This window comes from Lynx canadensis, chromosome B3 (genome assembly GCF_007474595.2).
Source record: "Lynx canadensis isolate LIC74 chromosome B3, mLynCan4.pri.v2, whole genome shotgun sequence".
Taxonomy (NCBI): Eukaryota; Metazoa; Chordata; class Mammalia; order Carnivora; family Felidae; genus Lynx; species Lynx canadensis.
The window spans coordinates 62,174,037-62,189,776 of record NC_044308.2 but is presented as its reverse complement, the minus strand read 5'-3'; the positions used below and the strand labels follow the sequence as shown (position 1 = coordinate 62,189,776).

General features: G+C 37.7%; 1 protein-coding gene across 1 annotated transcript in view; it reads left to right on the top strand.

Annotated features, from left to right (window-relative positions):
• RAD51 (RAD51 recombinase) overlaps positions 1-14,770 on the top strand; it is a 34,506-nt gene extending 19,736 nt beyond the window's left edge. The window contains 6 exon segments of the mRNA XM_032593664.1: positions 5,250-5,344; positions 12,767-12,880; positions 13,358-13,368; positions 13,371-13,486; positions 13,689-13,810; positions 14,255-14,770. Of these exon segments, the coding sequence (XP_032449555.1) occupies positions 5,250-5,344; positions 12,767-12,880; positions 13,358-13,368; positions 13,371-13,486; positions 13,689-13,810; positions 14,255-14,411 (615 nt within the window). The 3' untranslated portion in view covers positions 14,412-14,770.
• The last annotated feature ends 970 nt before the right edge of the window (positions 14,771-15,740 follow it).

The following is a 15,740-nucleotide window of genomic DNA, read 5'->3' as shown; positions in this document are numbered from 1 at the left end:
GAGAAGAGATAAGAAGGATATAGAAGGGACAGTGAACAAATTTGTCACTGTTTTGCAACTTTTTTTTTTTTTTAATTTTTTTTTTTTTCAACATTTTTATTTATTTTTGGGACAGAGAGAGACAGAGCATGAACAGGGGAGGGGCAGAGAGAGAGGGAGACACAGAATCTGAAACAGGCTCCAGGCTCCGAGCCATCAGCCCAGAGCCTGACGCGGGGCTCGAACTCACGGACCGCGAGATCGTGACCTGGCTGAAGTCGGACGCTTAACCGACTGCGCCACCCAGGCGCCCCTGTTTTGCAACTTTAAGTAGTGTTTTGAGGAGCCCTTTTTTCTTCTTTGGCGTCCTAACATTCCTTGGTTTAAGGGTATGTTGCTGTGAGTAGCTGGCCCAGTGAGTACCCTGGAACCTGGCCCATTACTATGGGTCAACTCTATTAGAATTTTTGAGGCTAGGAGTGCCTGGGTGGCTCAGTCAGTTAAGTGTCTGACTTCAGCTCAGGTCATGATCTCATGGTTCGGGAGTTGGAGCCCCATGTTGGGCTCTGTGCTAACAGCTCAGAGCCTGGAGCCTGCTTCGCATTCTGTGTCCCCTTCTCTCTCTGCTCCTCTCCCCACTTGCGTTCTCTCTCTCTGTCTCTCTCTCTCTCTCTCTCTCTCTCTCTCTCAAAAACAAACATTAAAAAAAAAATGTTAGGGTCGCCTGGGTGGCTCAGTCATTTGAGCGTCCGACTTTGGCTCAGGTCATGATCTTAACGTTTGTGGATTCAAGCCCCGCATTGAGCTCTGTGCTGACAGTTTGGAACCTGGAGCCTGCTTCAGATTCTGTCTCCCTCTCTCTGCCCCTCCCCCACTCATGCTCTGTCTCACTCTCCCTCAAAAATAAATATTAAGAAAATTTTTTTTTTAATTTTTAAGAATTTTTTTAGGCTTTATTACAGTTTTAGGTATTTTGAAGGAAATGGCATTATTTTAATCTAGATAGATTATACTCACTTCTCCCATGGACACAGCTTATTGATGAAGTTCAGGAACAACTCACATGAAATTTGCCTCTTTATAGCAGTATGACAGAGGAGGGTTACTGGTATCTTTCTATTCTAGTGTGAATTCTTACCCTCTCAACAACAGTAGTTCTTGGAACTCATTTATAAATTGTTCTCTTTTGTGTTTTTTTTTTTCCTCTTGTAAAAAGAGTTTTGAACTGTCCCTCATAATTTATTCAGTATTTAAATAGTTTATCAAAAATGTTAATTATTTCAATGTAATGTGCTATGGTTTCAGATGGTATTACAAGCCGTAAAAAAAACAAAACTGATTTTGTGGGGCACCTGGGTGACTCAGTTAAGCATCTGACTTCAGCTTAGGTCGTGATCTCACCGTTTCCCGAGTTTGAGCCCGTGTCAGGCTCTGTGCTGACAGCTCGAAACCTAGAGCCTATTTCAGATTCTGTATCTCCTTCTCTCTGCCCCTCCCTCCCTCTCTTTCTCTCTCTCACTCTCAAAAATAAATATTAAAAAAAAAGAAATACTTATTTTGTTAGCACCCTGTGTCTTACATAAGTTCACATTTTAGTAAGACACATATATCTGCAGAGACTAATATTTTCTCAAGTCACCCAACAAATATTTTTTTTCATGTTATAGATATGTACTTCATTAGTCACAGCTTCTGCGTTGAAATGGTGAATGTCATTTCTTGAGATAGGAAAATACTCTGGTTCTTTGTGAATAAAGGTGTTTGGAACAGTAAGAAGCCCAGCATGATAGTTTCCTGGTTTTTTTTCATCATTTACCTTTTTCCTTTTAATTTTAATTATTTAATTCTCATTTTAATTGCTTCTTTTCCTGATTGCTCTACTGATCTTTTTGCTGCAGACCAAATGTCACTGTATGTCTTATGAGAGAGCCAAGTTAGAATTCCACTGTCAGGTATACCTGAGCCATTGTTGTTGCTCCTCATAAAGAATTCTGAGGAGGAGAGATAGGGGGTAGAGGAGAACTTTGAGACTGAGACTTATAAAGGGGGGAGCATTGAGAAGAAGAGTGGTAGTGAGCTATAGAAGCTGTAGCTTATTGCCTGGGCACCATTAGAAAACTGTTAGCAAAAGGGAAATATAGCACCATGATGTGGGTCGTTTGACAGGATATGTTACCTTTTTAAGTAGAAATAGTTTCTGCATGTTGTTTTGACGGAGATTCATGTGGAATAAATATTTACAGTATATCTGTAGTGGCTAGGGCAACTACGTACACTTGATCTTAGCCAAAAGGCCGAGAAGCAATTAGGGCAACTACGTATATCACGCTTATGCTCTTCAACTGTGCAATCCTATCCTGGGACTATTTATTAAGTAGATTATGCCTGTCAACAATAAACTGAAGCCAAATTCTCAAACATATCCTTTCTATAAAAGTAACTGAACATTCACAGGTGACTGAACACCTATAGAGCTTTTTTTGTTTTGTTTTAAGAGACAAACATGCTAATTCATTAATAACAGAAAGGATTACATTTCACCATCCTGAGACCTGGAACTAGAGGTATAGAGAGGATGTTAGATTACTGCTTGAATCTAAACATTTTCTGCTCTCATTTGTTGAGATTTTCTTAACTTAATTTTACTTCTTAATGAAATAAAATTCCAGTACATTAGATCTCTATCTAATAATGAAGTTATGTAAAGCTGAGAGCCACAGTTAGATTACAAAAATAAAGAATCCATGTTTGTTCAAAGTACTAGAGATATTTTCAAATTCAGAGAATACAGTTTATCAAAAATTGCAGTTTTGAATGCATATATGCCCTTTGACAGAAAATGTGGCTTCCATGGGGCATCTGGGTGGGTCAGTTGGTGAAGGGTCCAACTTTGGCTCAGGTCATGATTTCACGGTTTGTGAGTTTGAGCCTTACATCGGGCTCTGTGCTGACTGCTCAGAGCCTGGAGCCTGCTTCAGATTTTCTGTCTCCCTCTTTCTCTGCCCCTCTACTGCTCATGCTCTATCTCTTTCTCTGTCTCAAAAAGAAACATTTAAAAAAAGTTTTTTTAAATATGGCTTCCACAATTTTCACATAAAGTCAAGAATAAATGTACAAAGAGTTTATACCATAGCATTATAAAATGGTGAAAGTTCAGAACAACCTGCATCACTAAATTAGGAAGAAGGGTGAAATTATGTTCCTAAGCAGTTATTAAAAATAGCTAACTTGGTGGTGGTGTCCCAGTCCAGTAACACAAGATAACTGCAGTGGCACTGGAGGGCAAGATGGAGGGGACAGAATGGGCTGGAGTACAGAGCATGCAGTCCATCCCCTTGAAATTGGCTCAATAAACACACTGGGACCTTGTCCACATTTCTTGTCAGTCTGCCTACCTATACCCAGCCACCTGTGGTCTCCCTTCTTCCAAAGAGGTCACATAGCTGAAAAAGAACCTCTTCTCATGCTAGCACTAAAGATAACAAACAGTGAGAAAAATGGGGATCCTCATTCATCTTAATTCCTTAATTTCTTCAGCCCTGAGTCTCAAGATTTTTTCCTCCCCAAAAAACTAAGTCAGCCTTTGCTGTCCTTTTGGCCAGTGATTCCAAACATTTCCTCTGTCGAGACCCTCTTTTGTTGTATACATACCCTTTTCTCCTCCCGTGGATTCTTAGGATTTAAAAGATAACAATCTTTTCCCCCTTTCCAAATTAGCAAAGCCTCTGTAACTGAGTGCTAAGGTCAATGCCGTAGGGGTAGACATATCATCAGATTTCAAAGTGCTTTCTGTATGTCAAGCACTGTGCTAAACACTTTATGTGAGTTATTTAATCTTCAGAACAATCCTATAAGGTGGGTTTTATCTACATTTTACAGAAAAGGAAACAGATTAATATTCTCAAGGTCACATGGTAATGGCAGAACCACATATGAAAAGCCTTTGTATGAAACTGCATAGATTATGATCTGAAAGATTACTTCTGGGAGATGGGAGGGATAAAGAAGAGCTTTTAGTTTTTACTCTACTTATTTCTATATTGTGTGAATTTTTAAATCAAGCATATAGTACTTTCATAATTTTGAAAAGGATTTTCTCAGAAATAGGAAAAAGAAATTTTGATGATACTAGGCCCTTAATGTAAAATGTCCTAAAGGATTTTCCTTAGAATTTAAAGGTGAATTATGGCTCCAAAGTAGATTTCTAGGGTGGAAACTACCCTTTAGCATAATTCACTTAAAATTTGTAAAACTCACAGGTGTCTGGCATGGGATGGATAGCCCAAAACTGAGATTTCCCTAAGTGGTTCATAAGACTGTTTTCGTTGCTTTCCTTTTTCTTTAAACTCTACCTTCCGGGGCACCTGGGTGGCTCAGTCGGTCAAGTGTCCGACTTCAGCTCAGGTCATGACCATCTCATGGGTCATGAGTTCAAGCCCCACATTGGGCTCTGTGCTGACAGTTCACAGCCTGGAGCCTGCTTCAGATTCTGTGTCCCTCTCTCTGCCCCTTTCCTGTTCACGCTCTCTCTCAAAAATAAATAAATGTTAAAAAAAATTTTTTTTTATTTAAAAAACTCTCCTTTTTTTTCTTTTGTTCATTTTTAACGCCTGTAGGTACTATTGGAATGAGCACCTTTTTTCTTTTTTTCTTTAAACTTACAAGCTAACGTAGTAAATAATCTTTCAAATGTTTGTACTCCGGGCTCCTAAGTGGCTCAGTCATTTAAGCATCCAACTTCGGCTCAGGTCATGATCTCACAGTTCGTGCATCTGAGCCCCACATCAGGCTCTCTGCTAACAACGCAGAGCCTGCTTCAGATCCTATGTCTCCCTCAATCTTTGTCCCTACCCCATGCTCACTCGCGCGCGCTCTCTCTCTCTCTGTCAAAAATTTTAAAAAAAACATTAAAAACAACTTACCTGGGATCTGAAAAAAAATTTTTTTAATGTTTGTATTCTTGAGAGAATTGTTCAGTCTTATATTGGTATGCAGACTTAGAATTTTATCATCTACTTTGAACTGTATTTCCAAGCAATCCAACTCTGGTAGGACTCTGGATTCACTTGGTGTGGGTCACCATGAGCTTCATAATTCCTTGTTTCTACTATTTGTATTTCTCTTAGAAGGGAATGCTTCCTCCCTACTTCTGAGTGTCTCTTTAATGTATTTTTTTCCCTTTGCCTAATTGGGGTGAATGGGGAAGTTGATTAGTTATAGCAGAAGAAGTACAGTGTTCATTTCCACATTGTTATTTTTGTTCTCTCTAGCTTCCCATTGACCGAGGTGGAGGAGAAGGAAAGGCCATGTACATTGACACTGAAGGTACTTTTAGGCCAGAAAGGCTGCTAGCAGTGGCTGAGAGGTAGGTTACTCGATTAAATAAATCTGGCCTCACCTGTCACTGTAGTGATTGCCAGGGTTATTAGTATGTCTGAAGAATGTCTCTTCTCTTACTTCTGTGTATTCCAATGTTATGTGTAGTTCAGAAGAATGACCTTCCATAGTAGAGGAAAGTGCTCTTCTTTAAAATCTATGAGTTATTGTCAGACTGGATAAAAAACTACAACTGTATGCTGTCTCCTAGAGAAACACTTTAGATTCAGAGACACACAGGTTGAAAGAAAAAGGATGGTAACATATTGCATACAAACAGTAACCATAAGAGAGCTGGAGTGGCTATACTAATATCAGACAATATAGACTTTAAGACAAAAAATATGTATTACTAGAGACAAAGAAGAACATTGGGAAAATAGAACATTATAAACATATCCATACCTATCCTCAGGCCCCAAAATATGTGAAACAAAAACTGCCGTAATTGAAGAACAAAATAGACAATTTAACCATATTTTGTTGGGGACCAGTATCTTACTTCAAAAGACCTGTAGCTAGTGTCATATTTCATGGTGAAAGTCTGAATGCTTTCTCCTTAAGATTGGAAACAAGGTGAGGATGTCTACTCTCACTACTTATATTCTACTGAAGTGGAATATGCTGAATGTACTGAAGGTCCTAGTCAGTGAAGTCAGGTGAGAAAATGAAATGAAAGGCATCCAGATTGGAATGGAAGATGTAGAACTATCTTTATTCACCAATGACATGCTCCTGTGTGTAGAAAATCCTAAGGAATCTACATAGACACAAAACTGCTAGAACTAGATTAGTTCAGCAAGGTTGTAGGATATAGTGTCAGTATGCAGAAATCCATTGTATTTTCATATACAAGCAATGAACAGTTCAAAAATTAAGAACCCAATTTCATCATTCACAACAGTAGCACTGAATTCCATTCACCGTCAAAAAGATCAAAATAGTAATAATTTCAACAGAAGATTATAAAACATCGATGAAAGAAATTGAAGATCTACATAATTAGAGAAACAGTCCATCTTCATGGATTGGAAGACACAGTATTACTAAAGTCTTAATTTTTCCTCCAACTAATCTATGGATTCAGCACAATCCCTACAGAAGTTTTAGGAAACTCTTTTGTAGAAATCAACAAGCTGATTATAAAATTTATATAGAAATGTCTAGGATCCAGAATAGCCAAACCATTCTTAGGGTGGGGGAGGTGAAGAGAAAGAACAAAATTGGAGGTCTTGGTCTTCTTTATTTTAAAATTTACTGTAAGGCAACAAAAATTAAGACAGTGTGGTACTGGCATAGGACAGACATGTGAATCAGTGAGACAGAACTGAGAATTCAGAAATGAGCTCTTTAATTTATAGTCACTTGATTTTTGATAAAGATGCCAAGGCAATTTAATGGTTCCCAAATAAGAGTCTTTTCAGTAAATGGTGCTAATGTTGTTAGGTATCAACATGCAAAAAAGATAAATTTAGACCCTTACACCATACATAAAATTGACAAAAATGGATAATAGTCTGATAACTCTTCAAAAAATTAAACAGAATTATAGTATAATTCAGCAGTTCCACTTGTGAGTATATGCTCTAAAGAATTGAAATACGGACTTCGGTACTTGTACACCAGTGTTCATACCACTAATCACAATAGCCGAAAAGTGGAAACAACCCATTTATTCATCACTAGATGAATGGATAAACAAAATGTCATAAACACACAATGGAATATTTTTTAATCTTAAAAAGGAAGGAAATTCCCATACATGATATAACATGGATGAATATTGAAAATATGCTAAGTGAAATAAGCCAGTTACCCAAGGACAAATTATATGATTCCTCCTCTTATATGAGGTACTTAAAGTAGTCAAATTCATAAAGGTAGTAGAACAGTGGTCCCCAGGAGCAGGAGGTGAGGGGAATTAGGAGTTATTATTTAAGGGATACAGTTTTAGTTTGGGATGATAAAAAGTTGTGGAGATGGATGGTGGTGATGGTTGTACACCGTGGAAATGTACTTACTGCCACTGGACTGTACATTTTTAAAAAGGTTGAAATGGTCAATTATATGTCATGTATATGTACTTTATTATTACTGTTTTAAGGATGATGGTCCTAAATAAAACTAATACTATAAAACTTAGGACAAAAGGGCAGGCAAAATTATTTGTGATCTTGAGGTAGGCAAAGATTTCAAAACACAATCCATGAAAGAAAAAAATTGATGTTTTTATTTTCATCAAAATTTGAAACTTGTGTGTTTCAAAGAACATTAGTAAGAAAGTACAAAGACAACCCAGAGAATGTCAGAAAATATTTGCAAATCATGTATCTGAAGGGTCTAGTATCCACACTATACAAAGATCTCTTAAAATCCAACAATAAAAAGACAACCCAATTAAAAATGAGCAAACTATTTGTATAGCTGTTTCTCCAAACAAGATAAATGGCCAAGCAGCACATGAAAAGATGCTCAATGTCATTAGTCAAGGGGAAAAAACAAAACCACAATGAGATACCACCACCAGGGTAGCTGTAATAAAAAAGGTAGTAACAAGTGTTAGGGAGGATGTAAAGAAACTAGAATCCTAATTGCTGGTAAGAATGTAAAATGGTCCAGTCACTTTGGAAAACAGTGTGGCAGTTAAATATAAATTACCACATAACCTAGCAGTTTCACTCTGGTTATGTATGTACCCAAGAGATACGAAAACATCCATATACAGACTTGTATATGGATGTTTATAGTATTGTTACAATAGCCCCAAACTGAAAATAACCCAATTGGCAATCAACTCATGAATGAATAAACAAAATTTGGTTTATGTATACAGTGGAGTACTATTCAACAATAGAAAGGAATGAAGTACCGATGCATGTTATAACATAGATGAACCTCAGAAGACATACTAAATGATAAAAGCTAGGCACATAATACCACATATTATATAATTTTATTTATATGAAATTTCCAGAAGGAGAAAATCTGTAGAGACCATAGATAAGTGGTTGCCTGGGCAGGGAGAAGGAACAGGAATAACTGCATATATACTTGATAGATCTTTTCAGGAAAACGGAAATGTTTTTAAAATTAGATAGTGATAATGGTTGTACAACTCTGCAAATTTTATTACTAAAAAGTCATTCAGTTGTACACTTAAAAGCAGGTCAGTTTTATGGCTTGTAAATTATACCTCACTAAGTTAGTAACAAATGTCCAAGTTTCTCTGTCCCCTAATACATCTTTCAAATAAACTGTCGAAAGTTTACTTAATTTCTCTTGTCTAGAGTCAAATGTGATAATTTGGTCCCTACCACACATTTTAATGAAACCTAGTCATTAAATGTAATTTAATTGCATGTTTAGACATCAGACTCAAGTTGAAACTTGACTGGCTAAGTTGAAAATAATTTTTTTTTTTAGCTTTAGGATTATAACCGAATTCTTTTTCACAGTTTACAATTTGAGGGATCCAGGGTATCAAACATAAACCATTGAGGCAAAAAAATCAGTTGGAACCATAATTGCAGCTCTTTGTGTCTGCTTATAAATCTTTGAAAGAAGATTCACTCATTTGCAACCTGATCTTAGTTTTATTTTCTTTTCTTTTTTTTTTTAATGTTTATTTTTGAGAGAGCATCAGTGGGGGAAGGGCAGAGAGAGGGGGACAGAGGATCCAAAGCTTGACAGCAGCAAGCCCAATGTGGGGCTCAAACTCCCTAACCACGAGATCATGACCTGAGCCAGAGTCACTCAACCAACTGAGCCACCCAGGCTCCCTGATCTTCATTTTCTAAAGATGGGTGTACTACACTGTATCTTCCCTCCCAAAGTTATTTTGTTCTTGTACAGAAGTCACACTTTTAATTTTTTTTTTTTTTTTTTTTAATTTTTTTTTCCAACGTTTTTTATTTATTTTGGGACAGAGAGAGACAGAGCATGAACGGGGGAGGGGCAGAGAGAGAGGGAGACACAGAATCGGAAACAGGCTCCAGGCTCCGAGCCATCAGCCCAGAGCCTGACGCGGGGCTCGAACTCCCGGACTGCGAGATCGTGACCTGGCTGAAGTCGGACGCCTAACCGACTGCGCCACCCAGGCGCCCCACACTTTTAATTTTAAGTACACTGTTTCAGTAGCTGAGTTTTTTGAGTTAGAATTTTTGCCCAGTAACATAAATGAGTGCTCAGATAGGATAGAGGAGATAGTAAAATGTTGGCTATGAGGACAGGGCTTTGTTTTGGTCACTCACTGTCTACCTAAGCCTAGAAAAGGGCATTTGGCATTTATTAATGAATGAATTAGTATTTATTAATTAGGGCCATGTTTATGGCTGTTTTGTCAACTAAAGGAAAAATGTTTATTGTACTTTTTTAAAGGTTTTCTTTTTAAGTAATCTCTACACCCAACATGGGCTCAAACCCACAACCCCAAGATCAAGAGTTGCAAGCAAGGAAAAAATATGTTTAAATAAAAATGTCAGTCTATTTATCACTTCTACCTATCAGAAAACTTTTTGTAATTGAATTTCTGTTTATGTATATTGCGTTTATATTATAGTTCTGAGAAAGTAACAGCACTTCCTTAAGCTAGTACCTAATTTCCCTTTACAACAGAACAACCCTCCATTTTAGTTGTTGAGAATACTGACTCACATCCAGGTTACTATAACTCAGGGCTTCTCCAGAATACAGTCTTCAGTATAGCTGCATTAGCATCACTTGGGCACAGTTCACAGTACAAATCCTCTGACTCCACTCACATTCTACTGAATCAGAAATTGTTAGGGAATCAAAATAGGGTCCAGCAATGTTTTAACAACCTCTCTAGGTGATCTGGATGCTTGCTAAAGTTTAAAAGCCATGACCATAATTGGCTACAGTGTCACCCACCTTTTTTGAAAGTTCTTTTAAATACTCTTAAAGAATGCCAGAACCCCCTTGAAGCCCATATAGCTGTTTTTCATACTTACGTGTTAAGAATCACCAGAGGTATTTGTTAAATATATAATTACTGTACCTCTTCCCCCCAAATTGTGATTATTAAGTCTTGGTTAGGCCCAGGAAATTTTTTTGTAAGTGTTCCAGGTTATTCTTGAGGAAGTTCTGGAAACACTATGAGAGAGGATACTTATTTTTAGCCAACTTTTTCCATGTTATGGGAATTGAAAATTCCATGTACTGCTTCAGGAATGTAAGCATCGAGATCCCTATAGTGTTTCTTGTGAATGCTGCTGACAGGCCAGAGTAACTCTTTGTTTTTCTGGTGAACCATCCTTATTCTTATAGCAAAAGATACTTTCCTGATAGATGATATTAATGCTTCTTCAGCAAATCTAGACTTGTGTAGTGCAGTACTTAGGCCTCTTGAATCTTTTTTTCTTACAGCCATGATTTAAATATGGAAAATTTTATCTCCAGTTTAACTGGTCAGGATTCCAAGATAAAACTCTATCCTTATTGCATCTCATCTTCATGCTCAGACTTAATAATTCATTATCATCAATCCACTTAATGCCAAAGCTGAACAAGTACTTGTGTTGATAATGACAAAGAATAGCAGGTGAAATGTCCATAAAGTACAAAGATGATGTGGAAAATTCAGTTGGTTAGAGTGAGATGTCCTGATATTGAGGTTTACCTCATTGCAATGCTCTATCCCAGTGCTAGAATATTCCTTTGTTTTTCTGTTTTGTTGGGGAGGAAAAGCCAGAGGAAAACTTTTAAGCTAAATCTCAGAAGAATAGGTTTAATGCAGTGTATGCTTTTGTAAAGATCAGAGTCTCCACATAGACTGCTTCTATAAAAGACTGACAGGATCATAAACATAGAAATTTATGGTTCTCAAAGAATTACAGTGCCTTGATTTTGTTTAAACAGATTCTCTTTTAAACTATGACATAAGCGAGTTGGTGTACTTTTGAACTGTAATGATTTTAGGTGACGTTAATATGAAAATATTACTTGGGTATAGTGGTATGGTTCTCTTTGGGTTATAGATAAAAGCTTTATTCAGTAACATTCAGAATTTACTAGGTATAAAAAATGTGCTAGGTAAGAGAGGCCAAGTTTTTCCCTCAAAAAATTTGTAGTCTAGTAAAAGAATGGTAGGGTGGCTCCTCAAAAGTGCCATATAAAGTCCTAAACCAAATTTTCTAGAAGTGCACAAGAGGGAGAATCACATCTATTTGAGAGGTGCAGGGGGAACCTTTGTAAAAATGCAGGCATTTAGTTGTGTCTTGATAGATGGATAAAATCAAAATATCTTTGAAGAAATGGGTCTCCATTATGGTATATTTAATGAAAATAAAAGTTGTCCTACTCATACCACTTTGAGCATTCAAATCTTAGGGTAGCAGTTAGAGAGGTATAAGAAAAAAAAAGATTATTCTAAGAAAATAGAAGATATCTTACTTGCCTTTTTTTTTTTTTAAGTTTGAGAAAGTAAGAGAAAAAGGTCCTCTTATATGCTAATGCAAAAGGAATGGCACCTGGGTGGCTCAGTCAGTTGAGTGTCTGACTCTTGGTTTCAGCTCAGGTCATGATTTCATGATCATAGGATTGAGCCCCAAGTCCAGCTCTGAGCTGTCAGTGAGCCTGCTTGGGATTCTCTCTCCACCACTCTCCTGCCCCTTCCCACTCTCATGTGCGCGCGTGTGCGCGCGCTCTCTCTCTCTCTCTGGAAATAATAAACTTTAAAAAATGCAAAGGAAAAAATCATTATTGAAGCACATGATGAACTAAGGTATCACTTATTAACCATACTGGATACATGTCTTATAATCTATCTTAACTATAACTGGAAGAAATGAAATACAGGAGTACCTGGGTGATTTGGTCAGTTAAGTGTCCGACTCTTGATTTTGGCTCAGGTCATGCTCTCACAGTTTGTGAGACAGAGCCCCGGGTCAGGCTCCATGCTGACAGTGTGGAGCCTGCTTGGGATTCTCTCTCTCCCCCTTTCTTTGTGCCTCCCCTACTCGCTCGCTTACTCTCTCTCAAACTTTAAAAAGTGAAAACCTTTATTTAAAAAACGAAATACGCTTCTCTTGAACTTCTTCGAGTCTGTTCAGCAGGTTTTATTCCTGTATAACAATAGTTTACATGAATTTAATTGACTTGAATGATGATTTGTTTCAGTTCCAATTCTGTCATGTTGCTTTGGTTTTTTCCGGGAAACATTTGGAACATTACATTTAGAAATTCTTATTTTGGCTCAGGAGTCCTCAAAGACTAAATTTGATTTAGTCTGAAGTCCTGCCTGGTAGATCTACTCCTTCTACTTTTAGTAGAAAAGGAATTAATATTCTTTGGTCATAACATTTCTTGCTTAATCATCCAGGTAATTTCTTTGTTAATTTCAAGTCTGCCTGAGTTTTGTGTGCAGTCTAAAATGTTCTCTATTCTCTTCTAGATATGGTCTCTCCGGCAGTGATGTCCTGGATAATGTAGCATATGCTCGAGGGTTCAACACAGACCACCAGACCCAGCTCCTTTATCAAGCATCAGCCATGATGGTAGAATCTAGGTCTGTGCTCAGTAGAAGACATGGAATATGTTCCAGAGCCCTTACCCTGAATTTTATGTAGGCTATGTGACAGAATTGATAGTAACTTGAATTAGAAAGGGGAGGTGTAAGTTTTAGTTCCACATTCTTGCATTGTGGGTTTAGGTCAAGTCGGTGTTAAAAAAATGAAACCACTGGGCACCTGACTGGCTCAGAGGAGCATGCAACTTTTGATCTCGGGGTCGTGAGTTTGAGCCCCACCTGGAGTGTAGAGATTATTTCCAAAAAAAAAAAAAAAGAAAGATGAAGCCATAGTCCACTTGAACTTACTGGAAATTATACTTATTACATAGTGCCTCAGATGTGAATACTGTACAAATATTTTAACACATTTATGTACGAATATAACTATGAATATGAAAGTTTAGGGTAGTAAGGAAGGGAGCAGAATCTGACACAGGCTAGAAGTAGGCTTCATAGAGTCCTTGTTTCCTATAGGTATGCACTGTTAATGTAGACAGTGCCACTGCCCTCTACAGAACCGACTATTCGGGTCGAGGGGAACTTTCAGCCAGGCAGATGCACCTGGCCAGGTTTCTGCGGATGCTTCTGCGACTTGCTGATGAGGTAAGTTGTGGGATAGGGACAGACCATGCCTAAGTTTCAGGGTCCTTGCTGGGAGATCAGAACATCAGTACCTGGTGTCATGAAGATAACAGGAAGAGATATGTATATTAATCATTCTTTACTTGTGGGGAAAGGGGTGGCAACAGTAGGGTTCTTTGAATATCTGGCCGCAAAAAATGACATTTATTGTTTCCCCCATCAGTTTGGTGTAGCAGTGGTGATCACCAACCAGGTGGTAGCCCAGGTGGATGGAGCAGCCATGTTTGCTGCAGATCCTAAAAAACCTATTGGAGGAAATATCATTGCTCATGCCTCAACAACCAGGTAAAGTGATGGGATAAGCGATTTTGTCTTGGGTGTCATATTAACTGAAGTAAACATGAAGATAAAACATTTCCATTAAACCTGGTTAAAGCTTTTGTTGTATAATTAGACACAGGAGCCCTTGCTAAATCTAATTGTCACGCCCTGGTTAGTACAGATGTTTGCTTTAGTTTACAAAAGAATGAAAGCCCCCAAATATGAAAGAATGAATATGAAAGATAGGCCTCTTCCTCGTTAGTAAAAAGTAATTATTTCAAAATGTTAAATTCACTAAGGTAGGGGCAGGATAGAAATTGATTCCTCCAGGTTGTAAATGTCCCTAAGGAACACAGAAAGATCCCTAAAGTCCTAGGAAGATATATATCTTGAAAAAAATTCATATCTACCATAAATAGGAAAAAGATTTTAAAATTATAATAACTTTGGTCTGTTTCTTTGGGTCAGACTGTATCTGAGGAAAGGAAGAGGGGAAACCAGAATCTGCAAAATCTACGATTCTCCCTGTCTTCCTGAAGCTGAAGCTATGTTTGCCATCAATGCAGATGGAGTGGGAGATGCCAAAAGACTGATTCATTGGGGCTTTTCCTGTGATAAAGCTTAAGTGCTACATACAGCCTAATGGAGAGGACTGCTCCCTGGGTCTTCTTCACAGGCCTCTTCCTGTTTTCCTGCCAGAAAAAGGCTTCTGGAAAAACACCTATTCTATCAGCTTTTCTGATGGTGTAAACAGGAGACAGGTCAGTAGTCACAAACTGATCTGAAATGTTTATTCTGTCTGGAGTTATTAATGTCTATGTGAATTATTTGGGGGGAAGTAAGGAAGATGTTTGACATCGTGCCTTAGGGTTGACTCAGAACAGATGTTCCCCTGGCCAATCTTTAGTTCCCTTGAAGACAAAAGCTGGTGAGACTGGACTCTTCTCTATCTAACAATGTTGAAATGCCTGGGTGGCAAAGGAAGTAGGTCTCCTCACTGCTGTGGTTTTTTTTTTGTTTGTTTGTTGTTTTGTCAGTAAAACTGTCAGAAGTAGGTTTTTAAGTTAGTTTGCCTGAATTATAGGAGAATTTGTTTTTATTTAAGGGCTACTGAGCAGGCCTACTGGGCTACCAGCCCTTCAACATCTATGTGCTTGTTTTTTTAACTGCTAAGAGTAACTCAAGATAATTCTGGAATCTTAATCATTTCAGAAGCTCTAAGTAGATTTAGTGTGGGGCTACTAATAAAGTAGTTATTTGTGCGGGTTTATAGGAGTTATTTTGGTATAAGCTGAATATTTTAAGAGAGGGCCTTCAAAATAATTATTGGCACTAACTGATCAGTTTCTATTGCTTTAAAATTAAGAATTTTAAAGGGAAGTCATACATTCAGATGATTTAGCTTACTAGCCTTCAATGTAATAGATATTACAAGATGAATATCCAATGACTTTCCCATGGCCTTTGTATTAAGCTTTTGTTATAGAGTCCTGATACTTGTCCATACTATTCTACTTGAGGGGTTTGAGATACTTCTCTTCTTCCCCTTCAGACTTCTACTCAGGATGAATTTTAAACCAGCTCTTCAAATTTCAAAGGGCCTCTCGGCTAGTATTGGAAGGAGAGGCCTAGAAAATCTCTGCTGTTGCCTGTGTTGATCCTACTGTATGTAGGGAAATAGGAAGACACAGTCAATTTAATGCAGCTTTGTTTAAAGAATGGAGTATCTCTCAGGTCTTGTCCTTCATTTCTTTACCACAAAACAAACCTGGGATGGTACATATATATATAGTAAGCCAGAGTGGCAGATTCTGGAATGGAAGTAAAAGGATTTCAATCCTTTAGTCCTGTAAATTTGTCTGAATTATCACAGGTGAGATTAGGCTTTGTGCTGTTGGCCATAAGAGTCAACTAGTTAGAATAGACCTTGGCCAGCCTTTTTTACTTGTAACTA